Source organism: Nuphar pumila, chromosome 7 (genome assembly GCF_984573655.1).
Source record: "Nuphar pumila chromosome 7, dmNupPumi1.hap1.1, whole genome shotgun sequence".
NCBI classification, from domain to species: Eukaryota; Viridiplantae; Streptophyta; class Magnoliopsida; order Nymphaeales; family Nymphaeaceae; genus Nuphar; species Nuphar pumila.
Window position 1 is genome coordinate 7,664,283 of NC_143255.1, and position 15,804 is coordinate 7,680,086.

Consider the following 15,804-nt stretch of genomic DNA (forward strand, 5'->3'; position numbering starts at 1 on the left):
AAAGGTATTTTAGTTATTTTATAAATGGAGACCGGGGACAGGGCCCAATGAGAGAAAGCATAAATTCATCCCCGCCTTCATCCCCGCACGGGTTTTGATTTTAATCTCCATCTCCAATTCAAATGGGGCGAGGACGTTTTTTTCCCGTCTACTGCCATCCCTAAATTACTCTAATAAATCACTGGCACTAGATGTGATAACCCAATCAGTAATATGCCCCTCTCAAAAAACAAGACCATGAAGTAAGAAGGTAGTGACAATAAGTTCTTCATGAAGCAAGGGGTTGTTGTCTAGTGAGGACAATACAAGTAGCATGTTTGAGGAGATGGCTAGTGAGGGGCCTAGTGGTGTTTAATGAAAAAAATGATACTTTAATTGCTCTGCTGAGTGATAATGAAATAAAGACCACAATCTTTCATATTCAGTAAGAATAAATCCTCAGGCCACTGAATGGGTTTTTGCATATTTTTTTTCATAAGTATTAGGATATTATTGGGTGGGAGGACTGTAAGCATGCAAAAGAATTCTTCTTATAAAAAAAAGCTTGTGAGGCAGATTTGTTTTTTTGAAAGGCAAGCTAGGGTTAGGCAGACCTGCACCGGTTACACAACATATCATTGGGTTTTGAACTTGCAACGTCCCAACACATGGTGACCTGCAGTAACAACTCCTACCAAACAAGGCAGGGCCTCACTGGTACTTGTGAGAAAGATTAATCCAGCGCATCTTGTGCTTATTCCTAAGACTGGGGGAGCTACTTATTTGACACAATTTAGTTCTATTGCATTGTGAAATGTTATATGTAAGTGCATTACTCAATAAGTTATGCTTAATCTTATGCATGAAATTTTAAGTCGCATAATATCTGTCAATCAATCAAGATGCTTTTTTGCAACGACGAAGAATCTATGAGAGTATATTGTGAGCTTATTAGATGATTAATTCTATAATGGCTCACCCCTCAGTCTTAAGATGGATACGGAGAAAGCTTATGACTGGGTCGAATGAGATTTTTTGGAATTAGGTCTTTTTGTGTTAGGCTTTTCAGTTATAATATATGGATCACCATATTACTTTCACAGTAGTTAGGGCATAAGACAATAGGACCCATTATTTTCTCATATTTTCCTTGTGACTATGGAATGTCATGAAAGTTTCAGTTTGGTATTGAGCAAAGGCGTATTTTCACTCTAAAATTCATATAATAATAGAATCGATGACCTCTCGTGTTTGCGAATGATGCCTTATTTTTTATGGCTGCCCATGAAGAGTCCCTGAAGAATTTTAATAAATCTCTTCGCCAGTTTGAACAATATGTAGGTATGATGGTCAATGATGATCAGTGGCGGAGCTAGGATTCATGTGAAGGGGGGGGGGGGTGGCAAACAGGGGTGTAGCAAAAAAAAAAAAAAAATTGGTGTGATAGTCCGGGGTTCGGGGGCAACACCCCAAATTTTTTTTTTGAGATAAAATAAAAAATGGCTACAATTATTAATAAAAATCTATTTCATATGGACAAATAAAACTATTTGCTGCAGTGAGGGCTGGGCTAAAAAAATGGATAAAAATCTATTTCATATGGAATCAGGACTGGGCTTTTAAAAAAAATAAATTTTTTTTTTAACTGTTTCGGGAGGCAGGACTCTGCCCTCGCCCCCCCCCCAACTCCGCCTCTGATGATGATCCCTATAAACTATTCCTCGGATAAGGTGGCAACCATAAAGAAATGTTTGGGCTGGAGCGAGGTTCAATTACCCATGAATTACTTGGGATTGCCATTATTTAACTGGAAATTGGCAATGAAGGTGTGTGAAGGAGTGTTGTCTAAGGTGCATCAAAAATTGACAATTGGCATGCAGCTAGTCTTTCTTTTGCCCAATCAGCTATGGCATTGGTGTTGACTAGGGGTGGCAATCATGTCGGGTTGGCAGGTTGGCGGGTCGACCCGTTTATTAAACGGGTCGGCTGTGGCAAACACGAACCCGGCCCGTTTAATAAACGGGTAACCCGACACGACCCGCCAACCCATTTAATAAATGGGTTGGGTCGGGTAAACGGGTTCTCAGGTTGGCGGGTTGACGGGTTGACCCACCCGCCTAACCCGTTTATTAAACGGGTCAGGCGGGTTGGCATACCCCTAACACGAACCCGACCCGTTTAATAAACGGGTTAGGCGGGTCGACCCGTTTATTAAACGGGTTCATTTTTCCAAACCCGAACACGCCTAAGAGGCGGGTTGGCGGGTCGTGTCAGGTTTTACCACCCCTAGTGTTGACACCTAAATTACTTTGGGTTCTTTGAACCAACTTTGGTAGTTGGTCCCACCAATATGTCATGACAAGATTGGTAGGAAATTGGGATGTGTTCGTTTACATTCCTCGAGATGTAAGGTGTGAACCTTTTATATTTCACTATTCGTTGAGAATATGAAGTATCGTCAAAAAAGAAGAAAACTTTTATTTCTCCAAATCCACACAAAGCACAATCAAGTATTTTTGTAAAGAGTATTTCTGAAAGTCACATGATAAATGTGTTTCAAAGAATATTTTTAAAAGGTTTTCAATGTTTTTAGTTTTTTTTTGAATGAAAATACAGTTTTTACTAAACTTTAACCCATAAAGTAACATTCTCAACCTCTTTCAACCAAAAGTAGAGGTTTCTAGTTTTTCAATGAAACAAAAATTACCTTAGATATGTGAAAAGTTAAACCCAAAACATATTTTTAGTTTTCAAAATAACTTGTATCAAAAGTAGAGCCCACTTTGAAGGCATTTTTGACCTTTCAAATATTTGAATTTGGTTTTAAGCGTAAAAGACCGATCATATCAAAGGATGTTGGTTTTCCAAGCCACTAAACTTTTAGTAAAATGGACACATAAGTCTTAAGTTATAGGCATTTTCTCAAAATGTGTCAAAATGGGACTAGTGATCCCATTCTAGATCCAATAGATAGGATCCAATCTTTAAGATTGGTGCTGATCTAAGTGGGTCTGGACCTGAACTTAACCCAATCTTGTAGATCAGAGCCAATCCCAAATATTAGTGTTGATCTAAGTGGGTTTGTACTTGATCTAACTTGGATTTGACACGATCCAGAAAGTCTGAGACAATCCCAAACACTGGCACCAATTTAAGTGGGTTTGGACATGAGCCAGACTTGGATTTGACCGGAAGTAGATCAGATCCAGTCTGAACGGCTGACACCAATTTATGTGGGTCTAGACCCGTTCTAGATCTAGGCCTAGGTCCAAATATGATCCATTTGCCAAGATAACACCAGTCAAGGAGACTGAGACTGATCTCTTGAATCCGATCTGGATCCAAATCAGTAAAACCGGGGCCAATCGATCATTGCCAACATCACTAATTGGCATCGATCGGTGCCAGTTTGTGTAAGTAGCACCAATCCTGATCAACCCCAGTGCACTCATCTAACATTGATCTTGGACCAGAATTTGGCGGGAAGCCTATAAATACCTCCATATGTACCATTTTTCAAAATTCTTGAGCTTGAGTGAACTTCTCCCCGTGAGTGCTTAGGTTCTAATGAAGAATTGGGAGCCATCTCAAAACACACATGACAAGATCCTCATCCATAACTGATTTCCCAGCCAAACCTCATAAATTCTGACATATACCTCAGAAAAACATGACCAAAGGTCCGTTTCTACTATGTAAATCATATCTCAAGGGTCAAATGTGCAAATAACTGAAAAAAATAAAAAATATTACATTTTTTTACTAAGAGGTTTCTTACTACCAGCGTAACAAACAATATATATATATATATATAGAGAGAGAGAGAGAGAGAGAGAGGCAAGCTGGGTTAGGCAGACTCATCAGTTACCCAACATACCATTGGGTTTTGAACTTGCACCGTCCACACATGGTGACCGTGAAAGGATGGTCCCAACACAGCTCCTACCAAGCAAGCGGAGCCCCGTTAGTGATCGTGAAAGGATTTTAAAAAGCTCTTTGGAAGCCATCTGACTTAACCATTGTGACAAAGCTTGCCAGATTTATGAAAATCTCTCAAAAATACCATACTTTTATGTTTTGTCAGTGAATGACTATTTATGTTTTTATTACACATGATATTTATGTTTTTATTGGCTATTTATCATAAAAAAAATGTGTGTTTTACTTTTAAGTGTTTTTTATTTATATTTCTATAAAATTTATTTTTTATATTTTTATTTAATTTTTTTATTACAGAGATTTTGCCTAAAAATGCAAAATTTTCAAAAAAATTCTATTATTCACGAGTTGTTGGCTGTCAATATTTTCTCGTTTTTGGATTTAACATAGGAAGCCACTAAGAAAAATGTTTTCAATAGAAAATTCCGAAACAAGAAACAAGGCAACTAATTCAGTACAAGGTGAGACAATTTCACAGCATTGCATTTGCATTTGCATTCCCAGTCACCTATAACTAATTTCGATGTTGCCTGTACTCAACTCGTAACCATTACAAGTTGAAAGCCGTATCATGAAACGTCCTTCACCTAAGAAATCATTTATGGCACACTTCAATTCACTACTTGGAATTTGGAAGTGGGTTCCAGTCTCCAGTGCTGCTCTCTCTCCTTGTAGCGTTTTACTGAAGACGATCGTTCCCTTCACCATGAGTTCGAAACACACATCAATGGGTGATGCCTCTGTCAAATAAAAATTGCATCTCATATATCGGCAACTTTCGATAATCATCACGGCTTTTGTTGGAATCCCAAATAGCAAGTGGGGAACCACACGGCTTCCACTAATGTAGAAACTCTCCAAACGTTTAAATGACGCCGGCAAGTCGGGAACCACACGGCTTCCACTAATGTAGAAACTCTCCAAACGTTTAAATGACGCCTGCAAGTCAAAGAGTTAGGCGTTAACGAAATGTGCTACACATATCAATCACTAGGGATGGCAGTGGATCGGGGTGGAGGTGGGGGACAAAGTCTCCACCCCCTACCCCGTCTAAAAATTCTGCCTTCCATCTCCACGTTTTGATTTTAACATCCATCTCCTTCATCTATTCCCATTTCATGTCTTCCGTTCCCAGTCCAAATGGGTTTCTCCCCGATCCACTAACATCATTAAAGGTATTTTAGTTATTTTACTAATAGAGATCGGGGATGAGGCCCAACGAGAGAAAGCATAAATCCATCCCCGTCTCCATTCCTGCACGGGTTTTGATTTTAACCTCTCTATCCCTGTTCAAATGAAGCGAGGCCCGATTTCCCCCTATCCACTGTTATCACTATATGTGATAACTCAATCAGTAATATGTTCCCCTCCCCCCCAAAAAAAAAGACCATGAAGCAAGAAGGTACCTACCTGTGACAATCTTCTCATAAGGTCAACACCCAGGCTTTCACACCCACTCATGTCCAACTCTTGTAAAGACGCGAGGCTTTTAATGCCTGGAACGTCAGTGAGATACTTGCATCCTCTGAGGCTCAAGTTCTTTAAAACCTTCAGATTTGAGATGTTTGATATTTTTCTCAAAGCAGTACAATCTGAGAGATGGATGGCAAGAAGAGAAGAGGGAAGCGGAGGAAGAGACCCGAGCCTAGAGAGGCCACGCAAGGTAAGATGTTGTAATTGAGAAAAATCACCAATAAAATCCAGATGGAGTTCCCCAAAGGCTCTTGAAAATGGCTCAGGAAGGAAAACAACCTCTAGCTTCATCAAAAATTTCAAACATCCAATGGAATCTAGAAATTGTTCAAGCGAATTGCAATCCAGTAGGGATAAATGAGTTAGGCTCGTTAGGTACCTAATGGAAGCAGGTATCTCTTTCATTGAAGTGCAGCCCTTCAGGTTGAGCTCTTCCAAAGACTCTAACCCACCGATGGAATCGGGAAAGGAACAATCTTCTAGAGAGAAAATACGAAGCTTCTTCAAGTCCCTTATGGAATCAGGTATCCTTTTCATTAAAGTGCATCCCTTCAGGTTGAGCTCTTCCAAAGACTCTAACCCACCGATGGAATCGGGAATTTCTTCCAGAAAGGAACAATCTTCTAGAGAGAAAATACGAAGCTTCTTCAAGTCCCTTATGGAATCAGGTATCCCTTTCATTAAAGTGCAGTCCACCAGGTAGAGCTCTTCCAAAGACTCCAACCCACCGATGGTATCGGGAATTCCTTCAAGTGACTTACAACCAATTAGAGATAAATAACAAAGCTTCTTTAACCGACCTATGGCGTCGGGTACTTCTTGAAGTGATTGACACCCATCTAGGTTCAACTCCTTCAAGTTCTTCAGGTCTCCTATAGCATCAGGCAATCCTTTTAATGATTTACAGCCATCTAGGATGAGTATCTCTAAAGATTCCAACATTCCAATAGAGTTTGGTATTTCCTCCAATGATTCACAGCCAAATAGAGACAACTTATAAAGGTTCTTAAAGTCTCCTAATGAATCAGGTAGCAGCTTTAACGAACTACATCCATCGACCTTTCCCCTGAAGATTGGAAAGTGCTCTAATGATGTGCAGCCCTCAAGAGTCGATTCAGACAGGTTCTTAAAGTCTCCTAATGAATCAGGTAGCAGCTTTAACGAACTACATCCATCGACCTTTCCCCTGAAGATTGGAAACTGCTCTAATGATGTGCAGCCCTCAAGAGTCGATTCAGACAGGTTCTTAAAGTCTCCTAATGAATCAGGTAGCAGCTTTAACGAACTACATCCATCGACCTTTCCCCTGAAAATTGGAAACTGCTCTAATGATGTGCAGCCCTCAAGAGTCAATTCAGACAGGTTCTTTAAGCCTCGTAATGAATCAGGTATTCTTCTTAGGTCAGAGCATCCCTCAAGGTCAAGTTGTTCTAGGGATTTCAAGTCCCCTACCCCTTCTGGCAGCCATTCTAGTTTATAACACCATTTCATACTCAAGAAAACCAGCTTCTTAAGATGCCCGATTGATTCATCAATTACTTCCAGTGACCAACAGCTGTCGAGCACCAGCTTTTCCAGGCACTGGAGATAAGTGAAATCAGGAGTGCGGACGAGTTTCCAACAGTAACTGAGATTGAGGACCTTTAGGCTTGGAAGCACCTGCACATCAATATTATTATTATTATTATTTTTATATTAACAAAAACATTATATGCATAAAAAACATATGAGAAACTGGGAGTAAAAGAAAAGGTGAGCATGTTCAATGTTGTGAACACATGCATGTGACTCAAATTCCCATGACCAAATGCCCATCACTACCTTAATCAGAGGCACAAAACTCGTTGGCTCCGCCTAAAATAGGCATTTGAATCATGGGATGCTTGCTGCTTTTCCATATTTGATTTTGCACACTGAAGATGGAAATGCATCAGTGTTTTTATTCTTACTATTTTTGTGACTACTAACCATGTTACCCATTGCGATTTCTCCAAAGCCACTATGACTTAGGTCGAGGACAACGAGTCCCTTATGGTGATCGTTACGAAAACGTAGCCACTTCCGATATTTTGAATTCCTTGGGAGGTGATCGTTAACCATATAGAAATTATACGTATTCAACTTCAGATATTTTAGATTCCTTGGGAGGTGTATGGGCCCATCATAGTTATCGCCATAGTCGCCTATGTCAAGAATGTTGAGATTGCTCATTGCTTTAGATGCGTGCTTGCTCAACTGCTTATGTCCGTTGCCTTGGATACGTTTCCGAAAAGTCATGCCTTGGATGAGAGGGAGCTCGGATACCTGCACAAATAAGAACATGAATGTTTCGACTCATCAAGCAGAGTTTGAGGGTCGCATGCACCAACTCATCCACAAACTTGACTGACTCGATTTTCTGACCTTCACCGAGTCTCTGCGGGGATGGATGACCTCATTGAAATGGAATGAATACGGTAAAACTGAACCGATTCAAATAAAAATCAGTTGCAAGGGAGAGGGTCTTATGTTTTCAATTCATTTCTTTGTCATGCTAACATATGTTAGGGAATGACCTTTCTACGTCTGGTCTATTGTCATCCCTTAGAAGGATTGGGGATGGAGGGGCGGAAATCGAGATGGGGACAGGGGCAGTGCGGGGAAAAGCATAAGTCCATCCCGGCACGGGGATGGATTTTAACCTTCATCCCCGTTTCATGCCCTTCATCCCAGGTCCAAATGGGGTGAGGCGGGGCACGGATCCGCTTTGGCCCGGTCCACTGGTGGGTGAGATGATATCTTAATGTGAATAAGATATTGCTTGGATATGAGTACAAGGATGCAAAAAGTAACCCAATATCGATGAGGAAAAAGAGTCGTTACCTTTTCTACGCTAGTTAAAAAGGAACTCTCTTTGCTTTGCAACGTACTTAAAATTTGAAATGGTTTGCGCATTCATGTGGGCTAATAAATCTGCTCGTTCAGATGGGTAAGAAGCTAAAAGGTATGCTCACATGGAGTTTCCACGTCAGCACTACTTTTTCGAACAATTTTTTTTTTACTAATTTGTTTGTTGTTGACAAGGTTTTATCATTTTAAGTTACGTTAATATCGCCATAATTTCACAAAATATTCAGATTATGAGAGATTTTGAAAGCCTCACGATATTAACGGGATTTTTAGGCTTTGGAAATAAGTCTAAAAAATATTGTGCCATTTTCAAAATCTTGGCATTATTTGTTACTATATATATATATATATATATATATATATATATATATATATATATATATATATATATATATATAGAGAGAGAGAGAGAGAGAGAGAGAGAGAGAGAGAGAGAGAGAGAGAAGTGCTCTAAGATGGCTAGAAGTAATTAATCCATTATCTAGATTACATTGTTTGACTGTGAATTTACCAATGCCAATGTAGGCCAAGTTTCTGAACTTTTTGACCACGAAACAATGTTGTTTACTTTATTAGCTCAATATTCACTCAACCTGTGCCTATGAAATCGATCTTGTGTTAGTGTGGCCAACTTTTTAATATTACGAAAAACAAAAGATATATAGAATACGCCATAATCATTCTTACGCCAATATTCAAAGTTCTAATACTATGAAAATAAAAATAGAAATCAGTTTAGATCATACCTCTGCTTTCTCCAACACCCTTTCTATGTCATCCGCATCCCATAGCCTCCTGTAATTTTGAGGTTTGAAATGGCCTTCTTCTCGAACTATAGTCCTTCCCATATCTCGAATTTGGTCATGCATTCCAAATCTACCATACTCATCAATACTAATGAGAGACTTCTGTTCGAGAACTTTGAGTGACACGCTTGGGGAATAACCGTAATCCTCCCACAGGAAAACTGGAAATTGTTTCTTCTGTCCAACAAAAAAACATGCTATGTCCAAAAATATGCACTTCTCCCCTGGACTCAGTGATTCATAACTTATTTTTAACTTTTCAAGAATGTCTTTATGTTGAACTCGTTTCAGTTTTGTCAACTCTTTCCGCCAATCTTTTTCATCTTTTATATTAGAAAAGTGTGACCCAAGTACTTGAAGGGCTAGTGGTAGGCCCCCTGTTACTTCCACAACTTCCTTAGATAGTTCTTCAAACTCTGCCTTTTGTTGGTCATTCTTAAATGCATGGAGACTGAATAGCTCAAGTGAATGCACATCGTCCAGTTCTTTAAGGAGATAAATTTCTTCTTCCTCCAGTCCATGCTTTACAAGTACCTTTTTATCCCTTGTTGTAACAATAATCTTACTTCCCGCACCAAACCGTTCCTCTTGCTTCGAAGGATTTCGTTTGGCTATAAATGCATCAAGTTGCTCCGTGTCATCCACGTCATCAAGAATTAGGAGAACTTTCTTACACCTCATTCTATCCTTGATCAAGCTAATTCCTTGTTTAACATCACCGATGTCCATATTTTCTTTTAAAATTTCAGAAATTAGCTTTTTTTGTAGTTTGGGAAGTCCCTTATGACGCTTGGCACTTTCACGAACATCATTGATGAAGCAACTACCATCATATTTAGTAAATAGCTTATTATAGATGGCAGTCGCAATTGTCGTCTTTCCGATGCCACCTTGCCCACAAATTCCAATAAAACAAACAACATTTGTTTTCCTGTCTAACATCGCCAACACTTCATTTAATTGAGAATTGATCCCAATGATAGAATCTGTGTGAAATGGGACCTTTCTTAATAAATCAGATAACTTCTTGCATATATCCGTGATCAGTTGTGCCTCATCCCTGCAAATTGATGACAACGACAAATAAGTAATTCCAAAGCTTGAAGAACATTATCCAACTTTTATTATATATATATATATAGGGTAAATATTGGCTACTAACGAAGGTAAGAAACTAATGAGTAAAAATCACTCTTTTCTTTTCTTAAAAGAATTCTAATTTTTGTAGATCAAAATTTTCAAAAGTCAACGGTACACAATGTGCCAAAGTTTCTTAACTCAAAAGAGCTATTATAGGCATAGTGCGATTCTGCTGGAAATCATAGGTTTAAGCTTTATTGACTCAATTTGAGTATATAGATGTGTTCAACACAGTTTCTGTGCAAAAGATCAAAACTTAGATCATATTATTATTAGGATTTAAAAATAAGACTTTTGAGTTGTGAACTTTAGTATTGACTTTTTTTTAGCCTTTAAAAAACCTACTTACATGTCACAATTCAATTATTTAAAACTCATTTAATGGCCCATAATATGCCAAAATTTTAGAACTAAAAAAAAACATGCTTTACATCAGAAAAATACAATTCAAGACTTAATCCTTTCTAAACAAACTATATTGAACACATATATGTAATTAGGTCGAGTTGATAGATCTCGCACCTATTATTTTTAGCCCGTTAGTTCTTTATATATATATATATATATATATATATATATATATATATATATATAATGTGTGTGTGGTGGGGGGATATATGGCTGTTTTGTCCCATGGTACCATAGGGTGGTACATACTCTTGCTCGCATAGATCTAACCACCAAACAGTAAATCTAATGACACAGATCTGTTTAACATGATTTACTTAGTATATTAGAAGGTTTTTTCATGTTTAATACATCATAAGATTCAATTTTTTAGACCATGAAAATCAATGGCTCATAATTCATGAAAATAAGAGTGGTTTATAAATAATATAAAACATCATATTTTAGTCAACTTTAATACATGAAAATAATAAATAGAATATATTAAACATGTAGATCTCTCTGAATCAAGGGTGTACCACCATAAGCTGGTACAATACCTCCATATATGCGCCCTATATATGTATAGGATAATGTTTGCTACCCTCATAGATGGCAACTGTAAGGAAAAAATGTATTTTTTTTTATTTTTTTAGTTTTCTTGCACATCTGGCTCCATATGTGACTACATATCAAGTTTAGCAAAAATTTGCCTTTGGATCATGTTTTTCTGACATATATAGGATTTTATGAAGGTTGAAAGATCAACAGCCAACATTGTATCAAATTTTCAAACCTCAAAAATACACGTCTTTGTTCCAAAAACTGTGATTCTAAGAGTGTAGCAAATGCTATATATATATTTATATATATATATATATATATATTTAATAAAAACCTATAAAATGGGCACAGTGCCGAAGGAAACATGTTATTGGGGTTTCAGTGTTTTTCAAATTCTGATCCCATGGATGTGTTTAGCATGATTCTTTTATATTTTACACAAAAAAACCACAATTAGGAACAAAGACCTAGCCGCACTTGTTGTGGTGACTTTCCTTATAGTGTAAAACTCTGTGGGCTTACCCCCTTGCCCCTAGGGAATAGCCACGCTTTCGCTTGTGCAAGGAGAGATGCCCATGAGATTTGAGCCTAGAACGCCTACCTAGTGGCCTTGGCCCCCATTCCACTACTACAAACCCCTTTGGGATATGGAGTCTCAAAAATTTACTAAAAAATAGCCACTTAGTTCATGCATTTTGGATAAAAAAACAGTATTTAGAGTCTTTAAAAAATTTATGAAAATAATTATAAGCCGTTGATTTTTTCAAACTTTATAAAAACATATCCATGTATTGGAATCAAATGTTCCAAGAAGTGATTTCTAAAAAAAGAAAAAAACAAGCATATAGATCACATCATCGCATCTGTTCTCATCATTTTGAAAAAACACCAAAAATCCAATTGCATGTTTTATTTAGCACCGACAACTTGGCCATCGGATTTGCATTTTAAAAAGCTCAAAAGTCAACAAAACCACGTGGCATTCATCCGAAATGCAAACAGACGGCCACGATGTCAGCATGAGCAAAAGCGCTCATGTTCAGCATGACCTGATCTGCTTCCTGATTTTGTCGGTTTTCATTATATATATATATATATATATATATATATATATATATATATATATATATATATATATATATATATATATATATATATATATATATATAGAGAGAGAGAGAGAGAGAGAGAGGTTGTTACTAACCCATCTGTGTCAGTGAGACAGTACCCAGAAATCGCCCCTGCGCTTGTCAGGGCGTGTCTCCACTCATTAACATCCAATTCTTTATTGCTCTCGTGGGTTTTAAAAGCGTCTTCAAATGATTGGCCTCTTTGATGTCGGACATCAGACGGAGAAACATCAATGAACACAGGAATGATTGGCCTCTTTTCTTCAGCCGCATCGGCAATCTTGGCTATCTCCGCCATCTTGGCTATCTCCATTAAACACCACTTGGAATCTGCATAGTTTTTGGAGAAGATGGGCACAAAAATCTTTGATCCCTCGATATACTTCAACAGTTTACCGATTCTTTCGCCCTTTTGCAAGTCCTCACTGTCTATGAATGCTTTTATGCCATGCAGTTTCAGTCGTTGGTAGAGATGGCCCGTGAAGCGCTTGCGGGTGTCCTCCCCTCTAAAACTTAAAAACACATCAAACTCAAACCCACCATGCTTTGATAGCATCATTGATGGATCGGATGCCTTTTCCTCCATACACTTCCTCTTCTGCTCACACAAGCTAAGCGATGGTCTTTCTTCTTGGAAATACAGAGAAGCTATTAAACGGGAGTTTAAAATCTGCCCAGTCTTAGTCCAACCTCTACCATCCCTTTATAGCCGAGAGAGGTAACACAACCATAAAACCTCTCACCATCTTCTTTTAATTCATTGGTTGAAAGGAAAGCGCGAGGAAGCTTCCCTCGGTCCTCTTGCTTAGCTTTCATTATTGAAAGGAAAACGTCTTTCCAGACCCCCACACGGTCTTTTGTCTTACCCATTTTTGTTTTATAAACTAATGCAGCCATGAAAAGTCAAGGAGCCTGGCCCCCACCACTGGTGCTAGTTAGAAGTGAAGTGGGTGGGTTGTGTCCACGATGGTGACAAAAGATTTGAGCAGGAAAGCAACATCATTTTTTTCTTTTCTCGTGAGAAATTGAGTTCTTTATTTTTCTCACCTTTCATCCCCAAACAAAATCATCTAACAATAAAAACTAATTTATATGAAAAAATAAATTTCATAAAAATAGTTTATGCAAATATTTGCCTTTCTATTGGTAACCTAAAAACCACATTTTCCTTTCCAGAAATAAAAAAACATGGTATTTGTCACGCTGAAATCTGGTGTTAGATCAGCATTCCTGATTCTAAGGCTCTAAAATGAAATAAAAAAAAAGAAAAAGAAAAAAATGCTCCAAGTTCAAAATTTACCTATTCCAGTTTCTTGTTTGTAATGAGAGTCTTCTCAATTTCTTGGTGGATAAAAGGTATTTGCCAACCAAGTTAAGGTTTCCTTTGGAAAGCGACCATCGAAGGTCCCGAGAATGGTAAGTGTGACACTTGAGAAGCTGTTTGGAAGCAAGGAAAAATAGAAAAAAGTAGGAACTGACATGACCTTTGTTGGCTTCAATTCCTCATTTTAGCTAGCTCCAATAAGATATTATGCTGAATTGTTATATATTTTTCTCAAGAAAATATGAAAAGAATACTTTTTGTCAAAGGCTCAACTTGTCAGAAGCTCGAGATTGATTTCGATATAGCAAAAACCAGCCTAACCTGAACAGGGCTCAACGTGGTAGGCTCGTTGACCAGAAAAGCTTTGAGAGAGAGAGAGAGAGGTTACTCACCCATCTGTGTCTGTCACGAGATTGTACTCGGAAATTTCCCCAGCTTTCTTTAATGTGTCCTTCCATCCATTGACCTCCGCTTGTTTCAGGTAAGTTGTGAATGTTGATTCAAAAGGTCCTGTCTGATCACGAACATGGGTTGGTTCAACATCAAAGAAGACGGGAATGATCAGCCTTCCGCACTCCACGATCTTGGCGATCTCCTTCAAGCACCTTGTCGAATCTGCATAGCCCTTGGAGAAGATGGTCACAAACATGCTGAATTGTTATATATCGATTTGTAAGATATTATGTTGAATTATCGTATAGCGATTTGTAATATATTATGCTGAATTGTCGTAAATTATGCTGATTTTGTTGATTTGTGAGATATGGTTTTGTTTGTTAATATCGATTTGTAAGCTATTATGTTGAATCTTTGATATTGTGATTCATTCAATCATTTATTTGACTTGCTTAACTAATCAATAGCCATTGTTATATGCATCTTGAATAAATCGTAGTAAATGTATGCGTTGGCTAACACAAATTGATATTTTGCTCATGACAGTGTTGAGCATATCAACTAGTTGCAGTGAAGATGATGTATCTCAATCATTGGGAAGTCATGGAGCAACGAGCATCTGTATTATCGATGCACCTAAAGAATTGAATATGTATATTAATGATGCACATGATAAGAAGGGTGCAGACATTGGATTCACTCTTGAATTGAATATTTTAGCAGACAGAATGCAATTCGATAATGAGGTAGACAATCATAATAGTACACTTGACAAAGGTGCAGGCACCTCAAGTCTACATTATAATATACTTGACTTTGTTCTCGTAGAGGGAATGCAGTTTAATAATGAGGAAGCTGCATACAAATTTTATAATGATTATGCCTTAAAACTTGGTTTCAGTGTTAGAAGGTATTCTTGGGCAAAAAATGCACAGGGTGTCGTGGTGAGAAAGACATATATTTGTTCTAAGCAAGGTTGGAAGAAGTCAAGTGAAAATCCAGCAATGAGCAAGCCAGATTCAAGATGCGACTGTCCAGCGAGAATGGTGTTAAGAAGACTTTCGAATGAAAAATATGTAGTGTGTATTTTAATCAATGATCATAACCATGAATTAGCCGCTTCATTTATGACTCCTATGTTAAGGTCACATCATAAAGTAACTGAAGTGCATGCTGAAATAGTTGATATCACCGACATTACACCAATGAAGACATACAATTGGTGCGCGCACGTAGATGATGGTCGCGAGAATGTACTATTCACACCTATGGATCTAATAAACCACTTGAGAAGGAAGATGTCAGAAAATATGAAGAATAAAGGAATATGTTCTTTGGTTGATTACCTACAGAAGCATTCAAGCAATGACCCTAGTTTCTTTAGTGCAATGCAACTAGATGAAGATGGGTATGTTGTGAATATGTTTTGGGCAGATTCAAAGTCAAGAGTATATTATGAATGCTTCAATGATGTGCTTGTTTTTTGTACGACATAGAAGATTAATACAGAACAATGACTATTTGCGCAGTTTGTCAGAGTAAACCATCACTCACAGAGTTGCATATTTGGCAGCACTTTTTTGTATGACCAGACCAAGGAAAGATTTGAGTGGTTGTTTAGAGTATTTACATATGCAATGAATGAAAAGTACCCTAGAACTGTACTTACAAATGGTGATCATGAAATTGAGACTGCAGTGTCTCATGTATGACCACATGCATATCATCGTCTATGTTTGTGGCATATCTTTCAAAATGTAGCAAAAAACATATGACA

At 37.9% G+C, this 15,804-nt stretch overlaps 1 protein-coding gene across 2 annotated transcripts; it reads right to left on the reverse strand.

Annotated features, from left to right (window-relative positions):
* Positions 1-4,307: 4,307 nt before the first annotated feature.
* LOC149831022 (uncharacterized) lies at positions 4,308-12,978 on the reverse strand. 2 transcript variants are annotated; one of them, XM_090013613.1, is made up of 5 exons: positions 12,382-12,978; positions 9,027-10,146; positions 7,360-7,695; positions 5,329-7,050; positions 4,308-4,857 (listed from the first exon to the last, which is right to left on the reverse strand). In XM_090013613.1, exons 1-5 carry the CDS (start codon positions 12,891-12,893, stop codon positions 4,423-4,425), a joined length of 4,125 nt encoding a protein of 1,374 aa, XP_089869739.1. In that variant the 5' UTR covers positions 12,894-12,978; the 3' UTR covers positions 4,308-4,422. The 2 variants fall into 2 exon arrangements, with proteins under 2 accessions (XP_089869739.1, XP_089869740.1); XM_090013614.1 differs by lacking the exon at positions 7,360-7,695 and having other exon boundaries at positions 12,382-12,977.
* Between the last annotated feature and the right edge of the window lie 2,826 nt (positions 12,979-15,804).